The sequence below is a fragment of the Mirounga leonina genome, unplaced genomic scaffold (genome assembly GCF_011800145.1).
Source record: "Mirounga leonina isolate KUSES-001 unplaced genomic scaffold, KU_Mleo_1.0 Mir_53, whole genome shotgun sequence".
Taxonomy (NCBI): Eukaryota; Metazoa; Chordata; class Mammalia; order Carnivora; family Phocidae; genus Mirounga; species Mirounga leonina.
The window spans coordinates 20,519,041-20,542,940 of record NW_023270807.1 but is presented as its reverse complement, the minus strand read 5'-3'; the positions used below and the strand labels follow the sequence as shown (position 1 = coordinate 20,542,940).

At 36.9% G+C, this 23,900-nt stretch overlaps 1 protein-coding gene across 1 annotated transcript in view; it reads right to left on the bottom strand.

Moving 5' to 3' along the window:
• Positions 1–75: 75 nt before the first annotated feature.
• FAM83B (family with sequence similarity 83 member B) overlaps positions 76–23,900 on the bottom strand; it is a 60,921-nt gene continuing 37,096 nt past the window's right edge. Inside the window, exons 2-4 of the mRNA XM_034991135.1 lie at positions 7,513–7,677; positions 6,625–6,749; positions 76–2,377 (exon numbers count right to left, since the gene is read on the bottom strand). Coding sequence (XP_034847026.1) covers positions 76–2,377; positions 6,625–6,749; positions 7,513–7,677 — 2,592 coding nt within the window. The remainder of the gene's footprint in view (positions 2,378–6,624; positions 6,750–7,512; positions 7,678–23,900) is intronic.

Below are 23,900 nucleotides of genomic sequence, written 5' to 3'. Positions count from 1 at the left end.
TCCACAAAGTTCTTTGGACAAATGCTTATAGCTATAGTCATTTGTATTTTAAAAACTATTTGAAATTACAGTATTTCATTTATTTTTGTGTATAAAGTTTCCAAACTTCTGCATAAATCCTCGGAACTTGTTTTCATTTGGCTGATATGAGTGATAAACACCAGTGTTGTAATTAAGCATCGGGCTGGACCTGCCGTAACTATTGCCTATGGTTGTGGATTTTATTTCTGGGCGGTGCACACCAGTATTTGGTACGTTGCTTGCTGGCTGAATAGAGCTTTCAATCTTATAAAATGGCTCAAAGCGACTGTAAATGCGCCTGTCGGTTGAATGAGATCTTAGAAGCTCATTGAGCTTTGGCTGTGGAGAAGAAGCTGGTTTTCTTTCAGGAGCAAGAACTGTATTAATCTCCTTCGAATCTCGGTATTGGATCTGTTCAGTGTTAAATCTCGGGGCAGAAGCATCTCCTGCTCTTTCCAAGAACTTGTTTTCAACTGGACCTGGAGCAGGTATTATTTTGCTACTTTCATCAGATGGAGAATTTATCCCCTGAGATGAGCTAACAGTTACATCTTCCTTACTCTTGTGAATACTGCCTTGAGAGTTTGATGACGAAGAACGCTTTCCTCTAGGAGATGAATCCATTTTTGGTTCTGATTTTTTTGGTTTTTGATTCTCTTCAGCCTCAGAAACTAAAGTGTCAGAACTACTACACATTCTATAAAAGGCAGGTGCTTTATTTTTGGATAGATTTTCTTTCTTCTCTGGGGTAAGGCTAAGTAATGACCTTAACTTCTGAGATCCCTTTTTCAAAAAACTCGGAGAGCCTTTAACTTCCTTCTTTGAAGTGAGTTCTTTGCCAGGTTCATCTTTATTCATGTCAAGCAAAGCAGCAACGGAAATTGACTTGGTCGTGGTGCCACTTGGAGGCTGTCTCTTTATGACCTCCCTGTTCTCTTCTGTGCTCTGGGTCACGTTGTGCATGCTTTTAGAACTTTTCAGCAAGTCCTCTTTGGGTTTTTCTGGTTGTCTAACTCGATTTCTGGTAAGCGTACTATATACATAATGCTTACTATGTCCATGATCTAGGTTGGCTTTTGAGTGGTCAAAGAATGGGAAACTTCGCCTTTTGAGCAGATTCTCATTTTGTTGATTCTTTAGATTTTCTGTCTGCTTATTTACACACAAGGATGTATATAAATAGTTGTTTGCCTCTGTTTGGCCATTTGTGGTTTGATTTACTACTGTGGAGTGGTTTTCGGGAACCTGCAAGGTGTGCATTTTTGGTGCCTCTGACTGCAACGGGAGCTTGGGGCTTGATTCTGGCACGGGTTTGTCTGTCACGTGCTGTCCACTTGTAGGGGTGTCCGGGACCTCCTTAGGTGTGTCACTTCCCTGGGAACCAATGACAGTTGAATTTGAGGAGCCAGTCGTACAACTGTTAACTTCCTGCTGTTCGGGTAAAGTTGGTTTAAACACAAAAGAGGAACGAAGCCGAGAATGAGTATAATGGGCATTGGCTTTCAAATTTTCCGAACTATCGTAGCCCTCAAACCGGTCACCTAGAGCCGATCCATTTGAGTCAGGTACAGCTTCTGAATGATCATTTAAGTAGGATTCAATTCTCCAGTTACGCAAGAAGGACTTCGTGGTATGTTCAAGGGTTGGCATTCTTTGTTGCAAAAAGCGAATATGATTATCTGTTCCGTTAAAAGACCTCCGCACATTTGAGTTCCTCTCTGCAAGATTTGCTGTTTTTCTCTGGGCAAGCCGATCAGCAAAACTCTGTGCAGGTGTGTTTTGGTGGCTCACGTAGCCTCCTCGCAATGAGGAGGCCACACTGAGGCTATCTGAAGGCTTTTTCCAGTTACCTGGAGGATTAATGTTTCGATTTAGAGCCCTGTTAAGCAGCAGGTATGGTGCTGTTTCTGGCTGTTCCCCAGCATAACTATGCCTCTTCCAATTTTCATTTATCTGACTGGATTGATACTGACGGACTGTATTTGGACCATTAAAGTTTGGAATAAAATGAGGCTTGTATCCATGATTTCTTATGCTGTATTTGTCATGTTCATTTAGAGTATATATCCCTCTGTTTTTGAAGTATCCAGATTCTAGTTTATGAATTTTGTCTTGTCTGCCAAAAAGGTTTCTTTGGCTGGAAATGGAAGCTAATGAAGAAAGTGACCGCTGGTAGGTGCCATTCTCCCAGAGTGCTTTGCCAGGCTTCACCCTTGCTGATTCTTCTTGAGCGAATGAACTGGGGACACAGGATCGGGCATAGAGAGTTCTAAATTCTTCATCAAAGGACTCAACAAGTTGTCCTGTGATTATCTGAACCATGCTGAGGTGAGCTTTTTCAAATGACCACATGTAGCTGAAAAAGAATCAAAATTGGAAAATTTTAATTTTTCTGTTAGAAGATTAATGACAATATATAACTCTACTAAGAAAAAATGTGTTGTTTAACATCAACAAGAGCATTTTTGTTCATTTTCCCTGCCTACCGTAATTTAGAACATCTTCAATCATTAAATGCTTGCAGAGCCTGTATCTCCCTACTCCCACATTTGTATCTTAAATAACAAAGCAACTCAAGTCCTGGCTTTGAATCCACCCATAATTTCTGACATTACTTTCTAGAAGTCCAAAGAAAAGCCTGCTGTGCATTTTGCATCTCTGCCTAAGATTTTATGGTGTAGAAAATGTTATATTTCATAAACAGCAGCCTGGCAGAGGTCAGGCAAGCCAGTATGAGTGGAAAAGTTGAGAGACCTGGCTTTTGTTGAGCTATCTACCCACATGAGTGTGGGCCTCAGTTTCCAAAATGCTAGCATAATCCTACCATTCCTTATAGTTCTAACATGTTATAATGCAAGATAGGTCTTTGCTAATACATTTTATCTCTTTGGCTTACTCAGGAAGTGTACTTTGGGATGCTAGGGCTTGTGAACAGAGAGAGCATTTGTGGGCTGCAGTCTCAGTCCATAAAGGGCACCTTACTGCTTACTTTATGCACGCAGTGGACAGAGAACTGGTAAATTTAGCCTCAAAAGCCATGCCAGTCAGAATGCCAATTAAGATCTTTTCATATAGGGCGCCTGGGTGGCTCAGTTGGTTAAGCGACTGCCTTCGGCTCAGGTCATGATCCTGGAGTCCCTGGATCGAGTCCCACATCGGGCTCCCTGCTCGGCAGGGAGTCTGCTTCTCCCTCTGACCCTCCCCCATCTCATGTACTTGCTCTCTCTCATTCTCTCTCTCTCAAATAAATAAATAAAATCTTTAAAAAAAAAAAAAAGATCTTTTCATATAAAATACAATTTCTAGGAAATTAAAGTTTGTAACTTCTTTATAATACTTTGTGGAACTTCTACAGTTTAGAGGTGACAGTTGAAATGTCATGTAAAATTTTAAGTCAGATCTGTAAAAATTTAGATACTGTAACATACAGAGTCATTGAGCCAAAAAAGGAATTGCTAATATGCTATTTATCAAATACTGTTCCTGATATAATAGGGGTTAATAAGGGAAAAAGGAGACAGACATTCTCCACAATGAAGGAGCTTGCTCTTTATAGAGGGGACACAATAACAAAGGCAGATGAAATACTAAAAGAATGTACAGAGTATGAATTTAAAATACACAAAATATCATAAACAAGAGAGTACAACTTAAGAGTCCTATTATTTTATCTAGTGTGTTTCCTGGATGCATGGTATGAAAAGAATAACTCACTAAGTGCTCTTTTTGTACAGACGTGTGGGCCACAGGTTGACTTAAAATAAGTGATACAAAGTGAATCACTACAGGAATTTTCAACCCCACTGAAGAACTGAATACAAAATTTGTGAGAAACAGCCAGTAGAGGAATGAATAGTCAACTATGACATATGAGAAAATCCCCAGAGACAAATGGAAGTTTAGCTGTATTTTGACAGAAACTAGACAACCCAGAAGTTAAAACACAAAAGGTATGGAACAGCTTGTGTGGGAGGAGAGACATATGGGAGTAAGAAGGAAGTAAGAATGGCCATGTTTTGGTTGAACACAGAAAAGAAATTACATTTAGCGGAAGTAAAGAAGTTATATAAGAGACTGATGAATGGGTGGGGAAAATCTTGAAAGCTGTGACTGTGTACGATTTTTTTTTGTCAAATTCAGATAAATTATCATAAAAAGATGTTTGAGGAGTGATTTTTTTCCAGTAGGTATTTGTACTATAGACTTGAAAGATGAGGGACTGAATTTACTGTGATGGGTAAAAGAATTGAAGTAAGGTGATAAGAGCCCACACGAGAGTAGAAATTGGAATAAAGAGTAAAAATGTTGAGGCAGTAACAAGAACTTGAACATGTATAGGTTATTAAATAAAAATAAGCTCCAGGTGTTGACCTCAGGAAACTGAAAAGATAATGGTACTGGTGAATATATTGCAACTGGAGAACTTTCCCTGCTTTGGTCAATCAAAAACAATATTGTGATATCACTTCAGGCAACAGGAAGACATTCAATTATATATATTCAGTGTAGAGATTATTCTCTGGAAACACTAACAGCCCCAAATAAAAGAGCTATTTTACTGACATCCAGGAAACTTTCAATAAAACTGTCAAGACTCCAGCCAATCACTCTCCTGTAAACTCAGCTCTTGATAAACATTTCCCATGCAATTTCTAATAAGCGTTAGAGTCCCTCATTCTTTAACAATACACAGCAAAGGTCAGCAGACATTTGAAGACAGTTTAGAAGATGGTTTATAAAGCTTAAAAGTTTAGATGCAAAACAGACCAAAATAAGCAGGAAACAGGCACCTGGAGGAAACAGAAATTGCACAGATAAGAATACGTATAAAAACAGAGCTACAAAAAAACTATAATTAATATCCTCAAAGAAATAGAGAAAATGATGCATCTATAAAACACAAACAGGATGCTTTGAAAATGGTCCAAGTAGGAGATATTAAAAATATTTGATAAATACCATTCTATAAGTCAAGTGAACGCCTAATTTTAATTAAAATTTCAATTAAAAACCCTGTAAAACCAAGTGGGTCTGAACAAATACATACACGTATAATGAGTCTTTAAGAGGACTCGTTAATTTCAAGCACTGGTTATAATTTCGGCTCTTAACAAGTTTTCCTTTATTTATTTATTTTTTTTTAAAGATTTTATTTATTTATTTGAGACAGAGAGAATGAGAGAGAGAGAGCACATGAGAGGGGGGAGGGTCAGAGGCAGAAGCAGGTTCCCTGCCGAGCAGGGAGCCCGATGCGGGACTCAATCCAGGGACTCCAGGATCATGACCTGAGCCAAAGGCAGTCGCTTAACCAACTGAGCCACCCAGGCGCCCCAAGTTTTCCTTTAGAACTCTAAAAGGCACTTTCAAAAAAAGGTCCCAGAGCCTAGAGGGAAAATTAGCAGATAGTAACAGCTAAAGCATGCCTAGGTAATAGCTGACTTCAGGGGCTATGCTGCATTGACTCCTTTGATTCTTATGATGACACAAGGTAGGCTCTAGGACCATCGTTACTTTACAGAGGAGTAAACTGAAGTGCAACCAAGTTGAGTAACTTGCCCATGGCCAATCACTTCAACACGTTTCGTTGTCTCCTTATCGTGGACTTTTTCAGTTCTTAAGAGGCAGATGTTTCCTCTCATACTGTCCTGTTTACCCCCACAGCTCTCCTGGCTCCTTCCCACGGTCGTTAGTAATGAGTCTGTGCTGCCCTGGTGACTTAGCAGTTCGCAGGTGCTGGTTGGTATTTTCATCTGCCTGGTGATACGACCTTATTGTGTAACCCATTTAGGATTGATGGCCGGAATTTATCAGAGAGTATTAGAGAAGCGCTTGAACTCTGGAGCCAGCAGAATTTGGACTGGGCTGCCAGTCCTCGACTGCTTCTGACCTTTAGCTGTGGAGTTTTCAGATAAGTCACTTAGCCTTTTGGAACTTCACTTTCATCATTATAAATGTAGATGAGAACAAGTGCCCTCATACCCTGTATAAGTGGTAAGGATGGGGGATGATATACGTGGAAGAGCCAAGCTGGAACAGAGTAGGGATTCCAACCGGTGGTCGCCTTGAAAGATGTCAGATAATAGTAACCCGAGTGACCTTGCCTAGTGTCTACCATGGCATTTTTAATAGCCTGACTCTGAAATGCTTTTTTGGGTTAGTACTATATATAGTGGCTACATGATGATAACTATCAGATTCTTAATAATACTAAAATAAGAACAATCCAGAGGTCAGGTTGCTCCAACTGATAAAGCGCTTCTATTTTTATGAGCAACTGATATTATTAAGCCCATACTACGACTGTTTTCGTAAGGAGCAAAACCACTCCTAGCGTTACAGAACTGTAGGGAACCTGAAATATTAGTCAACACCCCACTCCCCATTTTGGGGACAGAGAACTTGGAACCCAAGGAAGTTTTATGACTTGCCCGATGTCTTAATGTTCTTTAGAGGCACAACCAGAACTGAAACCCAAGTCTCCAAGCTTCCATGCAAAGGTTCTTTTTTATTTCTAAGAAATAGCTAAATAGATTATATTAAAATTTAAAATTAATAAATTCTACAAATGACTGAAAATGCTGGAGGTAAACACAATGATCTTACCTGTAGGACCCATACATAACTTTCTGGCAGTCAATTAACAAAAATTTCTGTTCCAATTTTCCATGAAATTTTGCTCCCGTTTTGGAAAGATAATCTTGGCCTCTTACTGTCCGCACTCGAATATTCTATAATTACATGTAAATATAAAGTAAAATTATAACTAGAAAAGAGATATTTTGAAAGTGAAATACATGGCAATATAAAATCTTAGTACCAAAAATGTATACTTGAAATAATCTTTTAAAAAACACGTAACAGCAACAACAAAAAATGGTAAAAGCAAATTTTAAGATGTCACCCAAAAAAGAAATACTCAAGAAAAACAGTCACTTTAAATATGTATTTTAACATAACATAAACAGGAGGCATTATTTCACATTTACACGGAATGGTTTCATAAATCACCTACGATCCTATTGCAAGAGAGCCTTTCAGGCTATAGTAGCATGATTTCACAATAACTACAATTAAAATCCATGCTCCTTTTTAAGAAGTCAAATGTAACTGAAGACACTATGCCTCATGTTTGTGATAAGCAACATCTGCTGAATCAAAGAATCACTCGAGTCAGTGGTTTCAAGGGTATTCATGGAGAAACCGAAGCATTTATTATGACTGAGCAAAGTTAACCCAGAAGCTTAAGCGCCCCATTATCAAGAAAAGCACCTTCTAAAACCATCATGAAGATGTGTGTTTTCAGTCACATTCCAAAAAAGTACAAGGGTACCCTTCTGTGATCAATCATTATACCATCTTAAATATATTTATGCATATATGTATATATTTTTATTTTTGGAGTGCTGTAGCTTAACTTGCCTTAAATTCAACTGAGATAAAAATGGTACACAAAATACTTGAAGAAAAAACAAACAAACATGGAATTCTTACCCTGAGTCGTTGAACTTGACAGCCCTGTTTTTCAGTCATATTTAGGAAATGATTAAAGTTGGACTCATCAAGCAGAATGTATACAGATATCCCTCGAGTTGATGCCTCCACTATTTCTTTGAAAATGTCCACATCTGTAAATATATCCATCACTAAAGCAATGACCTATTAAAGATAAAAATGTAAAACAATTATAGATACCCAGTAGGGAAAGGTTTAGAAATTGCTTGCTTTCAATAATAATTGGATAAAATAGAAAATAATCAAATACATAACACTTATAAATGTATACACAATGTGTGTGCAGTTTCTTAAAATAGGAGATGCAAAAGTATACTGAAAATAAACAAGTGACTACATACAGATTTGCAGAACTAAGTAATTTCATACTGGCTTTAAGTCAAAGGGAATCTGCATTTCAGTAGGATGCTGAGCAAAGGACGAACCCAAATCATAGTCACAAGGATGCAAGTAGGGTAGTGGGAGGAGACGGGTAGACAGAAGGCGGAAACCAGTGTTACAATTTTTTGTGGGAAACATTTCTAGGGAAAACTAGCTGTTAGTAATAAATGTTTTGGGGTACTGGGAAAGAGAAAAAAAATCTTATAGAAATATAGCTAGGAAGCAGCCAAAACTGAGAAAGGATACAGACTTGAAGATCAGAAAATTAAATACATGTGCCTAAAAGAAGCTTAGCAGACAAAATAAGCAGAATAAGCAAAAGGCAGAATGATTAAGAAGATAAACACAGAAATTTCCTAAAGAACAGACCCCTAAAATGAAGAGAGTCCAAGTTAACTGTTGGCAACAGAACCATTATTGACTCTGAGAAGCAGTGGAGTGAAATAATGCTGAAAGCAGGGTGAAATCATTCAACTAATCACCTTCTATGTGCTAGACAAGAACACAAAATCCCTGCCCTTGGTGAAGATCATACTTTAGGTCAGGGAAGAAACCACAAGCAATAAATACAAGAAATAGATAAACTTGGTAATAAGCTATAAGGTTTTTTTGCATGCATGAGTGGGAGAGGGGTTAGGGGAGAGGGATAAACAGATTCCTTACTGAGCACGGAGCATGATGCAGGGCTCAATATCATGACCCTGAGATCATGACCTGAGCTGAAATCAAGAGTTGGATGCTTAACTGACTGAGCCACCCAGGCACCCCTGTAAGATGAGAAGCTTATTGGGGAAAAAATAGAAAAGAATAAGAGGGATCATGAGCCCCCAGAAATTGAGAAGGTAGGGTTTGGGACTTTCTAGGTAGGTCTCTTTGAGAAAGTGTCCTTTGAGCAAAGACATAAAAAGGAATTGAGTTAGTCATCAACATGGATATCCTGAGAAATTGTGTTCCTGGCAGGGGATACCAGCAGTGCAAAGGCCCAACATAACGAGTTTGCCTGGCATATTCAAGAGACAGCAAGTAGACAGTGGAAGTGACATGAAATCACAATGCCTTGAAGGTATTATAAAGCCTTCAGCCTTCTGTCCTGAATAAGACTGTAAGCTATGAGAAGTTTTTCAGTTGAGGGAATAATATGATCTGATTTATGTTTGAAAGGATTGTTTTGGCTACTTTGTTGATTCTAAGGGTGCGAACCAGGGTGGAAACAGGCAGCCAGTTAGAACTACTGGAGCAATTTAAGTGAGGGGTGATGGTGGCTAGGAGAAGGATAGTCCTGGTCCTAGTCACCACCAATGATGAAGACAAATGGCCAAATGCTGGATACCTTTGAGCCAAAAGATTTCTGAATGGATTGAACATAGCATGTGAGAGGAAAAGCAGGAACAGGGGGTGACTCTAAAATTTTTAGCCTCACCAACCTGAAGGACCAAGTTGTCATCAACTGAGATCGGGAAGAATGCAGCGACACAAAATTTTAGGTAGAAGATTAGAAAGGCTAGTTAAGTTTGAGGGGCCAAGTGGAATGCTAAGTAAAGAAGTCTTGGCCAGAGATATCAATTGGGTGTCAGTTGTGTGGAGATGACAATTAAATCCAAGTCACCAAGAGACTGGATAAAGGAAAGGAGATCAAAGACTGTGCCCTGGGACAAGAGAAGCTACCAGCAAAGGACGCTATAGTTTTAGTGGAGTGGTGAGAGCAAAAGCCCTACTGTAAGGGGTTTAAGAGGCAACGGGAAGACAGATACTAGAAATAGCAGGAATAGGCAACTCTTCTTGAGTAAGTTGGCTATAATAAGAAGCACAGAAATGAAGATGTAGCCATGGGGAAAGCTGGATCAAGTGGAGTTTTACTTTTTTGTTGTTTTAGGGTGACAGAAATAACGGCATGTCTGTATGCTAATGGAATGAGTAAAACTGAAAGATGTCGGAGATGGTAGGAGGTGGGTGGGGAAGGAAAGAATTTCTGGAGCAGTGTCTTTGAGTAGGAAATAAAAGAGCAAATCTAATGTAAAATAAAGTAATGAGAGCAGAGAGAATAAAGACCAGGAAAAGATCATCTTTAATATCAAGACAGAAGGCCAAGGGTGCAGATGCTGGAGGAAAGGCAGGTGTGGCGGTGGTGCTGGGCAAGCTCTCTTGTGAATGCTTCAGTGTTTTCCATAAACTGGGAAGCAAGGGCTTCAACTGAGAAGACCCTAGATTATGGGAGATGTGTTAGATAGAAGATGACAAAAGGGGTATTAAGCAATCATCTAGGATGGCAGGAAACAGAATGAACTACAGAAATACCATAAAATTACAGGGCTGTATTAAGGACTCACTAGATCATAAATTTAAAATGAGAACAGTCAATGTGGTTGTGAGTTATTCTCCAGCTTTAATGAGCTGCTCCAGCATGGAGCAGGCAGAGAGTTTGACTTAACCACAGATGTAGTTACGGCCATGAGAGTATAATGGAGTGAGAGAAGGAAACGGAACTGAAGGTGTAGGTAATGTGGAGTGGCTAGGGATTTAAACTAGACAAAGAGAGGAAAGAGTCATGGATGTGGGAGGCAGTGAAATGAGAGTGGAATCAATGAATCTGTGAGGTCTTGATGGGGTTAAAAAACAAATATTAAGAAATTACTTTTAACTTTTTGACAGTATATATGATAATAATAATAATAAAAGTCTTATCCTTTAAATATACATAATAATATACATATTAATATAATTACAGTTGAAATAATAGGTTGCCTTGTATTTAGTTCACATGATAGTCAATGAAACAAAATTGGGAAAACATGAGCGTTCTACATACTTACTTTCTACTTTTGGAAACGTTCACAGCACAAAGTTTAAAAAATAAATAAATAAAGGAATACTGGATACTAGCAAGTACCAGAGAGAAGTGACAATCAGATGGGGATACCTGAGTTAGGTTCTAGAGGATCTGCAGTTACAGGCTATGCTGTTATCAAGGATATGACCAAGAGTCAATGGCTGAGGTATATGTAGGACAAAATCATGGGAGGCAAGGGATTGATCTTAGAAGCATCTCTTCATGGATAGTGGAGATGAGAGTAGCACTGGAAAGAGTGATGGAGACCAAGGAACAAAAACTGTCAAGAAATGAGAGGGGATGGAAGAGACACATGGCAACGATAACCAGGAAAATGTAATGAACATAACTGTGAATATGTTAGAAGATGAAGAAAGTCATGGATGATATGTAAACTTGTTTTTATTTACTCTAATGAGAGGTTGTAAGAAAAAACTGGACCATACCCAAATTATACAAGTCGATGACATTCTTCAAACTACCAATGAAACATACTTCATCAGATTTTTTCTAGGAAGAACAATTTCAATCATTCTAGCAGCTTTACATGACCCTTTTCTTATTTATGAATGGTATGAGGTGCCAGAACAATGAAAAAGATAGTGGTAACAAACTCATGCATGTCTTGTGCATATTCTTTATAAAACTACATATGAGAAAAAACCTTCAAGTCACATCAAAATTATTAATCAATGCATTTACTCTGAAATGACAAGTGGAATGACGATGTAGAACTTTGAGATAAGGAAAAGAAAATGTCTGTATTATAAACTTATTTTACAGAATAACTTCTAAAAATTTAGGTCTGAAGCAGTCTGACACTATTTTTTTTAACTAGAATTTTTTTTTAAATAAGAAAACATTATTATACAACATGTATTGTTTAAGAAATTAATCAGCACATCTAAAGAATTTATCTCTTATTTGCTAGAGTCTCATGTAATAAATTAATTAAGACTTTGGAAATAAACAAAACACATTACCAGGATAAATAAAGGTCTCTGTTTGCAAAAAAGTAATTGAAGTCAGTCAGCCAATGGATGATTCTAGCATACTAAATGTAGAACAAATTACAGTCTCTCTTGCATGACAGATAATACAGTGGATCAGGATCCAAGAGACTAGATTATACATCTTTGACAAGCTTATCTGATGTCAACCGAGTCAGGTAGCTTATCAGGACTTCAGGTTTCCTGCATCCTCATGAGGTGGAAAATTATATAAAGTCTACAGAAAATTTCAGCTGTGCCAAGGAAGGCAAAATAAAATGTAGTGCTTTTTTTTTTCTTATGGGGGTTATATTCCTGGAAAGGAATAATAATTACTAAGGAGGTATGCCAACCTGATCTGAAAGTATAACAATCCCAAGTAGTTAAGTAAATCACACTGCGCTGTAGAAATGACAATGACTGACTATAATGAAAGAAAAATTATATACCTAATTAACATAAGGCTTTTCAAAAGGTACATCAATTGATTTTATAAGTCAATAAAGAAACCAGTCACATGAAATGGTACTCATTAAACTATCATGCTATATACTGTTTAAATTCTTATTTTGCTTCTTCATTAATTCCTGTGTTATTCTTGCTTTGTAAATTGAAAAACTAAACAAATAAATGCATTTATCAGCAACATGAGACTTAGAAAATTTTTAGAAAGATATCCTGGGTCATTTTTAAGATTTGACTGATACCTCACATCTTTTAGTAGTTTCAGAGAACCTGACTCAAGGTCATTGGTTTTCTCTCAGCTTACTCACAGTAGCAAATTCTCCCAAAGTGACCCAGACACTGCAGGTCACACTAAGTTAAAATAATATGAATACTGACAATGAATTTCTCATATAAGGCCATTCAGGAGATTATATAATCAGTTGTTAAGTAATATACTGTAATTGTAATTCAGAGAAAGAAAAAACATGCTCTATATGTGTATGGTTATTAGGGGTGGGTCCACAGCAGAAGGAAAAAGACTAACAGAGCTTCATGGATAAGCCTTAAATAATGAGTAAAGATTACTTCTAGCTATCTAAGCTGGAGGACCAGCATTGCAAAGACAAAGAGACAAAGATCAGAATGAAGATGATAGTAATATTTTTAAAAATGTTTATTGAATTAACCTCAAATTAAACACAAAGGTCATTCCTTATGAATGTGGAATAGACTTAGGATTTATACAGGTTATGAAAGATCTTGAAAATCTGACACATGTTTAGATTTGATTTGGAGTGCAATATAAATCCTGAAAAAATAAATATCTGGTCAAAATAGTGTCCTGAGAAAATGAGTCTGATGGTAATATTCATATTGAAAGTATCTAAATTCCACTGAGTGATAATGACTGAAGATTATGAAGCCCCATTATTCTCATTGTAATGTTCATATTTATAAATGCACTAAAATACAAAAAAAAAAGTGAGGCAGAAACCAGTGATAAGATGAAAAGAGCTGAAAATTGAAGATAGATTTGATAGAAAATGTTTATCACAATGTTAATATTCAATACCTGCATTACCTTAGAAGCATGCTTCACAATCTTCAGAATTTTAATTTTGAACCCTATCTTATTTTTCTCATTGTAATCCATTAGGAAAGAAAGCCATTAGCAATATGCTTTTATATGACCTAGATACTTCATGAAATGTAAGTATACCTTGGGTTAATGTTCTGTAGTCACAGAACTGTCATTATCATCCTCAAAATTGAAAAACTGAGTATTATACCTTTTATGCTTCAAAATACTAAGCACCATTTGAAAGGGTTCGGACTTCCTTGGTAATTGCCTACATAGATACAGGAAGATTTACTTTTTCCAACAGAAGAAAAGCTAAGAAGGAGTTCAAATTAAAAAAAAAATAAATTAATGGAGTTCTATAATATGTTTTTAATAAAATTCAACATAGCTAGAAAACTTTGAATTGAGGAAATCAAGGGAAATGATCACTTAGGGAATATATATTTTTGAGTCTACAAAATCTGTCAAAAGCAACGAGCTAAGTGGATTTCAGAAAAAAAGAGAGGCTGATGTTATGAATAAATGCTTTTGGCCCTTATCCTTCTGCAGCCTAAGGAAAAGTGTTCATTTTGTATAAAATGTTACATACAATATATTGTGTGCACTATACTATTGTTTAGTATGACATTTTTACCTTATGAAGGCCTTAATTTTTGCAGACTGTACTAATAGTTGTTACCAATATATCATTTGCTTGGTCTATCACAAGTGACCTTGGGGAAGCCGCTGAAACAATTCGGAGTCTCACTGACCTCTGTTATACATTAAATAAACCAGAGAAGATCTTGCATTTTATCAAGTTCTAAAACTCTATGTTTCAAGAACTGTTGATTTACTCCCGATTACCCAACATCTGGGGGAATGTTTGGGCTCTATTATGGCTGCGACATAAATTTGTTGAACTAGTATGCATGTCTGACAACTCAGAAGAGAAACTGCATAAATTATTTCCTGTATCTTTTACATTGTACTATATGATTGAAGGTACTTATACACCACTGTTATGGACTGAATGTCTGTGTCCTTTCAAACTTTGTTTGTTGAAATCCTAACCCCCAATGTGATGGTGTTTGGAGGTGGAGACTTTGGGAAGTAATTAGGTCATGAGGACAGAGCGCTCATGAATAGGAATAGTGACTTTATAAAGAAAGACCCCAGAGAGCTCTCCTGTACCTTCCACCATGTCAGGAGAGTGAGAAGACAGGTGTCTATAAAGCAGAAAGGGAGTTCCAGCAGACATTGAATCTGCCAGCATCTTGATCTTGGACTCCAGAACTGTGAGAAATAAATGTTTGCTATTTAAGCTACCAAGCTACTCAGTCTGTGATATTTTTGTTACAGTAGCCCGAACGGACTACGACAACTACAAAAATGGATTATGTTTTTATCTTTATAATTTAATCAAAGCCTTTTATCAGCTCTGTGCAAGTCGGATCTTTGCTTTTTCAAAGACTGACTGATTGATTTTTAAGATTTTATTTGTCAGAGAGAGAGAGAGCGAGTACAAGCAGGGGGAGTGGCAGGTAAAGGGAGAAGGAGACTCCCCGCTGAGCAGGGAGCCCGATGTGGGACTCGATCCCAGGACCCTTGGACCATGACCTGAGACAAAGGCAGACACTTAACTGACTGAGCCACCCAGATATCCCATAAATACTTATTTGAGAGAGAGAGAGAGAGAGCATGAGTGAGACGGGCAGAGGAAGAGGGAGAATCTGAGGCATGCTCTGTGCTCAGCATGCATCCCAACATGGGGCTGGATCTCACGACCCTGAGATCATGACCTGAGCCAAAACCAAGAGTCAAACACTTAACCGACTACACCACCCCGGTGCCCCTCTTTGCTTTTTAAAATAGCTTTTACCCTAATACAGAAAGAGGAAAGGAATGAAAGGAAGGAAGGAAAGGGAAGGGAAGGAAGGGAGGGAGGGAGGGAGGGAGGGAGGGAGGGAGGGAAGGAGGGAGGGAGGGAGGGAGGAAGAAAAAGGAAAGAAGAAAAAGGAGAAAGGAAGGAAGAAAGAAAGAAATGGGAGCAGGCCTAAAAGCCTGAAAGCAACTGCAAGGAAGAGCCATACTCCTTTCACTGATTTCACAGTTCAGTACTTCCCCTAAAGTGACTTTTCCTCAAATCTGGCCAGGCAAGGGTCTTCTAGCACGAGCCCCCAAAGCTGAGGCGTCACAGCATCTAGACAGAAGAGTCAGCAGTGGGAAAAAGGAGCTCAGGACTTCCCAGCCTCTGTGATCACAGCACAGTCCACCGGACTGCTGAAGCAGGAGCCCTACCGGGGAAGACGGGGAGAGCCTGAATGCGAGGAGGCAGCATGGAAGCCAATTCTGTTCAACCAACAACAGTTACCATACCACTGACTTTGTGCAAAGCCCAACTCAGTGTGTCAAAAGGATGCTCTCTAAAATAAAGATTTGTGCTCTGTCATCATAGCACTAGAAATGCTAGTTTATTCTGCTGCTATGGAAAAATCAGAGTCACATTTTAGTCAAATTCTGGCAACATTTATAAAAAAAAAAAACAGAAGGAGAAAGTTAAATTTATATATTTATTTAAAAGTAATAACAGACTTTACTAGGAAACTATGAAGCATTCACAATTTCTAAAAGACACAGTACATGTTATATAGTAGCCTAATACTTCAAGGTATATAAGTATACAGCAATATAGATATATAGTAGCAGTACCTCCCTAGGACTGAATTAAAATGTAATATTTATATGTGACTTTTTTTTAAAACTTCATTCTTAACTTTTATTTTCAAAATTGTCAAACATGCAGTAAAGCTGAAAGAATATCAGAATGAATATCCATACTGACACCAATATTTAAGAAGTGTTAAAATGCTGTCATGTAAATGTATTAAGAAATTTGGGATCAAAATTCAGAATAAAAATTGAGATAAATTTGATTATGGCTGTAATTTTTACCCAGGGTGTAGAAAAAGGCTTGGGATGGATACATAAGGCACCTGACTAGAACAGAAGATTCACTTGAGACCAACAGCCATTCATTAGTAGTAATAAACATTTCTCTACTTAATTTCTTAACAGCTATTAACCTTTCAATTTTGCCCTAAAATTGTATGTGTAATTGGTTATTTTCACTGATGATGTTTAAAAGAAAACATTATGGGGAAAATGAGTTTATTAGAGTAATTATTATTTTAAATCATTAATTTAAACTAAACTATTCAAAATTCTGACCAAAGAGGTAAAACTATGGCAAAGGGTATGTCATTATATTTTTAAATTTTTTTGCTTTTTAATTTTCACCAATCATGAGTATTAGCATGGCATTAAAATGAGAAATAATTTTTTAAAAAATATTTTAAATTTAAGAGGAAGCCACTGGGAAAGAAAGAATTAGGAGTGGAAAATTCTTTAAAAATCATTTTATAGTCTTATAAAAACTGTAATTTTAAGTAAAACCTCTGTTTAGACTAACACATATTTAATTGTTCTGAGTAAGTGTGCTGTAATTATTGGGTTAGCTAAAACTTTCTGTAACTCCACAAAACTTGAATATATTTACATTGTTACCTAGCCCCCAAGGATAAGTATACCTGAAATAAATCAGGTGTTTAATTAATTTTTGTTGGGATGCAGTAGCTACACGATGCCTGCTCTCAAGGAGCACAGTTTTGTTTTTTTTATGAGGTTCATTTGTAGAACTATAAATCAATGTGATACTTGCCATAATAAAATTATGACCAAACTACTGTAAGAGAAAAATTTCTTCTAACTAAGAACTGTATGCCATTAGTACCTGGAGCCTAGCTGAGTGAAGTGTCTCCTTAGATCTTGTTAAATAAGGGAATGAGACTACCTTCTAAGAATTAAATGTCACTGAAGAGTGGATCAAAGCACTGGTACAAAGAGTCCCTTAGCAGAGAGAGAGAGAGAGGTCTGCCCAATATGAGGATAGTCAAATGAATCCGCATGAATGACAGTAACATAAATAAAAGTAGATGCTTCAACAGAAGAATATGGCAGTTGGTTAACTGTGGAAACAGAGTCACAGAGACAAATACTGCCCACGTTCATTTAAGTACTGTCCAGAGGGACAAGTGGGTGACCAAAGGCATGAACTTGAGCTTTCTGTAATATTGGCCAAGTAGACTTGGTTTAGTAACAGCATCTGAACCAGACACATTCTAAACCTCATGTAACAAGTCCCTCTTACTCTAATTTTGTGGCCTTCAAGTATACTGGGGCTTACTATCATATTGCCACAGGGAAAGAAGGAGACAGCTAGATAACTAAGGTCTGTCAGGACCGTGAGCCCTTACAACGGGCACTGTTAAAATGGCATTCTGATGTCAGACATCAGTGTTCAAAACATAGTCAAAATAGGTTTACTTTAAAGAAATGGATGAGGCTTTTAAGTCTAAGGTCCAGCGTTTAGATCTTGTTGAGTTGACGAAAGTTAACTTTTTTTCCTGAGACTCAGGAGGATCTTTTTATTCTAAAACATAATCATCCATGGGCTTGAAATACCTCATATGTGAATTTCTGCACTATAAAGGGGTGTCTGTCGTGAAGAAAGGAGTGAAGGGCATGCAGTCAGAAAGAGAAAGAGAAGAAAGAGTGGAAATCCAGGTATGTTAGGAACATTGCAGAATAGTGCCTGAGGAGGAGGAAGGGTTTGGGTAATAGGAGCTGAATCGTAAGGGAGGCTCAGGGACAGGGAAGCACTACAGTGGGAACAGCTCGTGATCCAGTTTTGCTGAGACATGGAAATCTGCTGAGGAGGAGCTAACCATAAGGTTAGAAAGACTAGAATGGTCAATTTGGCCCAGATTGGAGGGGGCAGTCCTTGAATGCCAGTCTAATCAGATGCCATAAGGCACAATGGGGAAACATTTAAAAGCTTTATACTCAAAGAATGATGTAATCAAAACAATACTTGAGAAGATTAATATGTTGGTATATATGGGATGAATTAGAAATTGGAACATCTATCAGCAGTAGAGGGGTTAGGGAGTTTCAATCCTAATGCAGCATAAATGTATAGGATCCCAATGTGGATAGTGGTAGCAGAAATAAAAAGAAGGGGTGGAGGTAAATTTGTAAAGGGTGTTTTGACAACATTCAGTGGCTAAGTGCTTGAGGAACACAACACAGAGCAGCTAGTCTGGGATCATTAGGGATAAGAGACCCAAATTAAATGGGTAATTATAGCACCATTATAAGAAAACTTAAAATTCAAAAGTAGTATTTCACTTTTTTTGTATGTAGGAAAGCCAAAACTGTGATAAACAATGTGCTAAAAAAGTTGTATTCTTTGATTTTTCTATTTACCTATCCATCTATTTATCCATCCAATCATCTATCCATCCATCCACCCACCCATCCATGCAGTCATCTTCTTCTCCTTTTTTTAACCATTGCTTAGGCATTTTTAGGCATATGGGAAAAGTTGGGTGGACACCAAAAGAATAAAATGGGAAAGAGGTAATTAGGTTGATGGCATAAGATCTCAGTGGTGTTAGAATGGGATGGGGTGAGCACAAGAAGAAGAGTTTGTCTTCGAATTAGGCTACACAAAAGTGCTAAGACCACAAGGAAGAAGAGAACCAGTGGTAACTGAAAGAAATACCATACATTTCATGGTTAGAGTTAAAGTGTTCCCCTGGGTGTGTGGTAAGAGCCCAGATTATGGGCTTGCATGGGAATGAAAAAGATCTGCTCTCACGAATACAGTAAAAAGTTAGGGGGAAATCAAGAGTTTATGGTGTAAAGTGAGAGACCAATTGGGATTAAAAAAATGTGAACTTGTTGTTGATTTTTAAGCAAGTTTTTGAGAAATTTTCCAGCAATGTTCTATAGCTATCAAAGACATTTTTGTAACAAATAGGGAAATTTTAATACTGACTGGATATTTAATATTAATGATTTTTTTTTAGGTTTGTAATGTATGTTTTTTTAAAAGCCCTTATTTTTTAGAGAATGAAATTGAAACAATTACCGATGAAATGAAATGATCTAATATATGTAGTTTTAATTCAGCACCAAAGGGGAATATGGAGGAAACAAAATTGACCACAAGTTGGTCATTACTGAAATGAGTGGTGGGTGCATGAGGTTTCATTATATTATTTTCTCTTTTATGTCTGTTTGAAAACTTCCCTAACAAGATTAAGTAATCAAGAAACGAGTTTGACTCATCTTATTACTTATCTTTTCTCTTCCTATTTTTATCTTTTTAACTCATGTCAAATTTTCCATTTATTTTTGTACTCATTCTTCCTAAGTCACTTTTTGAGGTTTCCTTTTCTTCTACAAATGTCTGTCTTTACATATCTATTTGAATCTGAGATCAGCCACTTTCTAACTAGGTGAAATCAAGTGAGGAAAATGAATCTCTTTAAGCCTCAAATTTCTCATCTATAAAATCAAGTAAATAACTCCTATCCTGCAGGATTGTTAGAGAAATTAAGATGACGTGTATCAAGTTGCTGGTAAGTGGCCCGTGAGAAATAATAATAAGCATTATAAGCACATGGCAAAGGATCATTAAATAGTTGTTATTACTAAAAAACAAATGTTGGTGATAATATAGCTTAAAGAACAGACATTTTTGGGCGCCTGGGTGGCTCAGTTGGTTAAGCGACTTCGGCTCAGGTCATGATCCTGGAGACCCGGGATCGAGTCCCGCATCGGGCTCCCTGCTCGGCAGGGAGTCTGCTTCTCCCTCTGACCCTCCCCCCTCTCATGCTCTCTCTCTCATTCTCTCTCTAATAAATAAATAAAATCTTTAAAAAAAAATTTTTTTTAAAAGAATAGACATTTTTATTATACTGAGAACTTTATAGTCCCTAATTTAAAGAGAAGGTGAGTGAAGTGTTTCACATTTCTCACTTCATTATCCTCTTCATTTATAATGTTGGTCTTAAAGAAATATTCCTGAATCCTTAGAAGAACAACTACCACAAAACAGAACAAAACTTTCTATTCCTGCTTTAAGAGGCTGTAGTCTTTACTTGGGAAACAATTGTTCCACTTTAATGCCAACCATAAATAATTAATTAACATGACATAAAAAATAACAAACACACTGCATGGCAAAAATACCATAAATCCTATTTACTCTAGTAATTTCTATTGGAATAAGGAACTTCAGTATCAAGGAGTTAAAGTCTTGAAATAATTGCAGCAGCTTTTGTATTGAATTCAACACATTGCCATGCCTTTACCTTATAGTCAAATCATATGTATTTCATCCCCTGCTCATTTAACTCCAATACTCCTCTTTTCTCTCTTGGGTAATATCCACACTACTAACTTCTGTGAGTTGTGTATTATTTTCCACTTTGGTGCTTGAAAGTTGCAAGACAGCATTCCTTTGGTATAGGGAGCAGTGTTTCTAAAAGCTAGGAGATACGGATAATAATTTTCAGGAGACCATCAAGCTAAACTGAAAAACTTTAGCCGCATTAGACTACTTCCTGAATAATCCCTCTCCCACGCACTTCAGGTTTCTTAAGCATTTTGAACACCTAATGGCAGTCATTCTATACAGATAAACGATATACAGACACAAAACAGTAAATGTTTTTCAGTGGGGCTCTAATAAGAAGACACAGATTTTGTATTTTATTAGCAGCTATTTTATTTTCAAGTTTTCAATTTTATTATTCAAATCCCATTGTGAAAATCTTCATTTTCTCTGAGAAAATGATAAAGTATAATTTATTTGTTTTCCTAAAGTAGGTTCATAGCAAGGGACGGGTCAGATGTCTACGTAAAGTCTGTTTCTGTTTATTACATATTTTGCATCTGAAAGTTGAGGTTTTATCAAAATGAGACCGTTATCAAGAGCTGAAATAATCACATTTATTCCAACCATTGCCATTACATTAAACCCAATTGTTTCATCTATAAAATTAAGAAAGTTCCATGTCCTCATATATCACCCTTGATTGATAATTCTCCATAAATACAACATTTGAAAAATAAAATGTGTCCCATATAATACATCCTCAAGCATCTAATCAAGCTGTAAATATAGGCAAAATGGAAGTTAATGATTAAAGAGGAGCAGAATGAGATGAGGACAAGAAGAAAAACAATACACAAATTCTCTTGGAATAATACATTAAATTTGTACTTCCCTTCTAACAAAATTTGGGCAAGTAAAATATTTTTTTAAAAAATTAAATATGCCTATAATTTAGGTTTCTTGAGACTTCATTTTTGGAAATAGATCAAATGGCAAAATAAACTTATACCAGATAGGCATTAAAACATTCAGATAATCACAGAAGAAAAAATTATCCAAATGATTAAAATGTGGAGCAACTCAGTAAGAAATCCAACCATAAGCTTTTATTACTGAGTTAATCACATGCAGCAGTAAGCCTGCCAACTGATAAGGGGTCCAAAGTAATTTGTCCTCTGAGAGGAGTGTAGAAGAGGGTTATGCAAAATGCTCTTGGGAATTTAAATAACTGATAGAATGTAGCATTTTAAATAACATATTCAGGTTTGTTTTTTTTTTTTTAAGATTTTATTTATTTATTTGACAGAGAGAGACACAGTGAAAGAGGGAACACAAGCAGGGGGAGTGGAAGAGGGAGAAGCAGGCTTCCTGCCGAGCAGGGAGCCCGATGCGGGGCTTGATCCCAGAACCCTGGGATCAAACATATTTAGTTTTAAGTTAAATTATAATTCATGAGCATCTAGAAAAGATTCCCAACCCTACCTTGTATATCCAGTTAAAAGATCACCTCACTATTTTTTTAGACTTAATGTTAGATCTGCCCTTTTTTACATTGAACTCAAACTTTCTAAGTAAAATTTAGGGGCATTTCTTTCAATTCTAGCATCTGGGTCAGAAAGTAAACAAACCAGCAGTTAGCAACATTGTTATAATATCAAAAAAAGTTATAAAATATTTGTCTATTATATAAATACACAGTTTGTCTAATTCTCTCCACCCCCAGAGTAAATATTAAACAAACAAACCCAGACCAAGTAAAGAAAAACAGCAATATTTTCACAGTTATGCCAGGGACAATGCCATCTCCCTTCCATACTGGAGTATGTACATTTTTTTTTTTTTTTTACAAAACTGAGATTATATTATTTATGTAATGCCACACATTGGTCATTACAGAATATTCTCCTATTATACAAACTGTCATAACATCACATGTTCAAAAAACATAGTTCTCCAAAGCAGTGTGAAGAATGCAGTCTGGACAGAGAAAGACCAGTTAGAATTCTGCTGCAAAAGTCCAGAACCCTAATTGGAAAAGGGGTTTCTATCTTTCAGAGTTCTGGCAGGAAAACAAATTTCCTGCAGGGTTTTAATGTTGACAAATTTATGAAAAGACTATTTACAGGAATGTGGGCACAGGTAAGGGTACCAAGAAGGGAGATGAAAGCCTGGAACTTAAGCAGGGAGTGTGCCAGGGAAAAAACAAAAAGAAAATGAACTTTTCTCTGTTCGGTCTTCACTCTCCTATTGGTGCCTCCCCCTAGGCACCCCTTACCCCCCAAGAGGAAAGCAGGCAGGAAGGACTCAGGTGATGCAGCCTACTGCAGCACCCTCCGAAAACCAAAGGGCAGAGAAATGTGGAAAAGATCTGACAAGCATGCGGCAAGAGGATAAAACGCTCACAGATGTAGAACACAAGCCAGATTTCAGAGATATTTAGGATGGAGGTGACAAAAACATATGACAGTCAACTGGATGGCAAAGTACATGAGGAGAGTGTACTTCTGGAAAACATCCAGATTTCTAGATTGTGTGACTTGATAAGTTGGTATCGTTGATGACAGACATAGGCAGATGGGAGGTTGGAAAGAATGAACTTGGCTTTGGGTCTGTTGAATTTCAGCCATCTATGACACAGTAGATGGAAACCCATATAGTCTGCTGGTCTTCGGGGCTGAGATTCAGGAGAAAGCTTCTGGCTTCCAATTTCACATATTCTGTTCTATACTTCAGAATATTTGAAAATAATTTATGGAATCAAATGTGAATATTTTATAATGGAATTCATCAATCTAACTTTTCTTCTTAGTTTCATACATCACCGCATATTCCATGCATCCCACTCTGATGGCCATGTTCTTTCACCATCTTTCATATTGTACTACTTGTGCAGTTCCTTTTGTTTAAAATCCCCATCCTTCCCTTTCTCTAGGAAAATCCAACTTACCTTTCAGGCCCTAGCCTACCTGCAGGCCCCTTTCACAAAGCCTTTGCCAACTCCCTGAGCCTAAATTAACTACATCCTAATTTATATTCCATCTGTAGTTTATTTATACTTTTAGCATTTATTTCACTCAGCTCTGCTGCTTATTTAGTCAAGGAAGAAATAAACTACCAGATGGTGGGAGGTATACCAGTCACTTTTGTGTCCCCATCAATTTACCAATAAAACTCAATAATATTACTGTTATTTCTCCAAAGCATCAAGTGTAGTTATTTTCAAATAGTAAACAACCAAATATTTTAAATGAATATTTACATTTCTTCTTTTGAACTCAAGATTCTTGTGATTTTCTAAATAAAGCACTGTCTTGGAAACTTCTCATGGTGCTTTTCATTTAAAACTGAGTACTCAAAAATAATAAATAAATAAATAAATAAATAAATAAATAAATAAATAAATAAATAAATAAA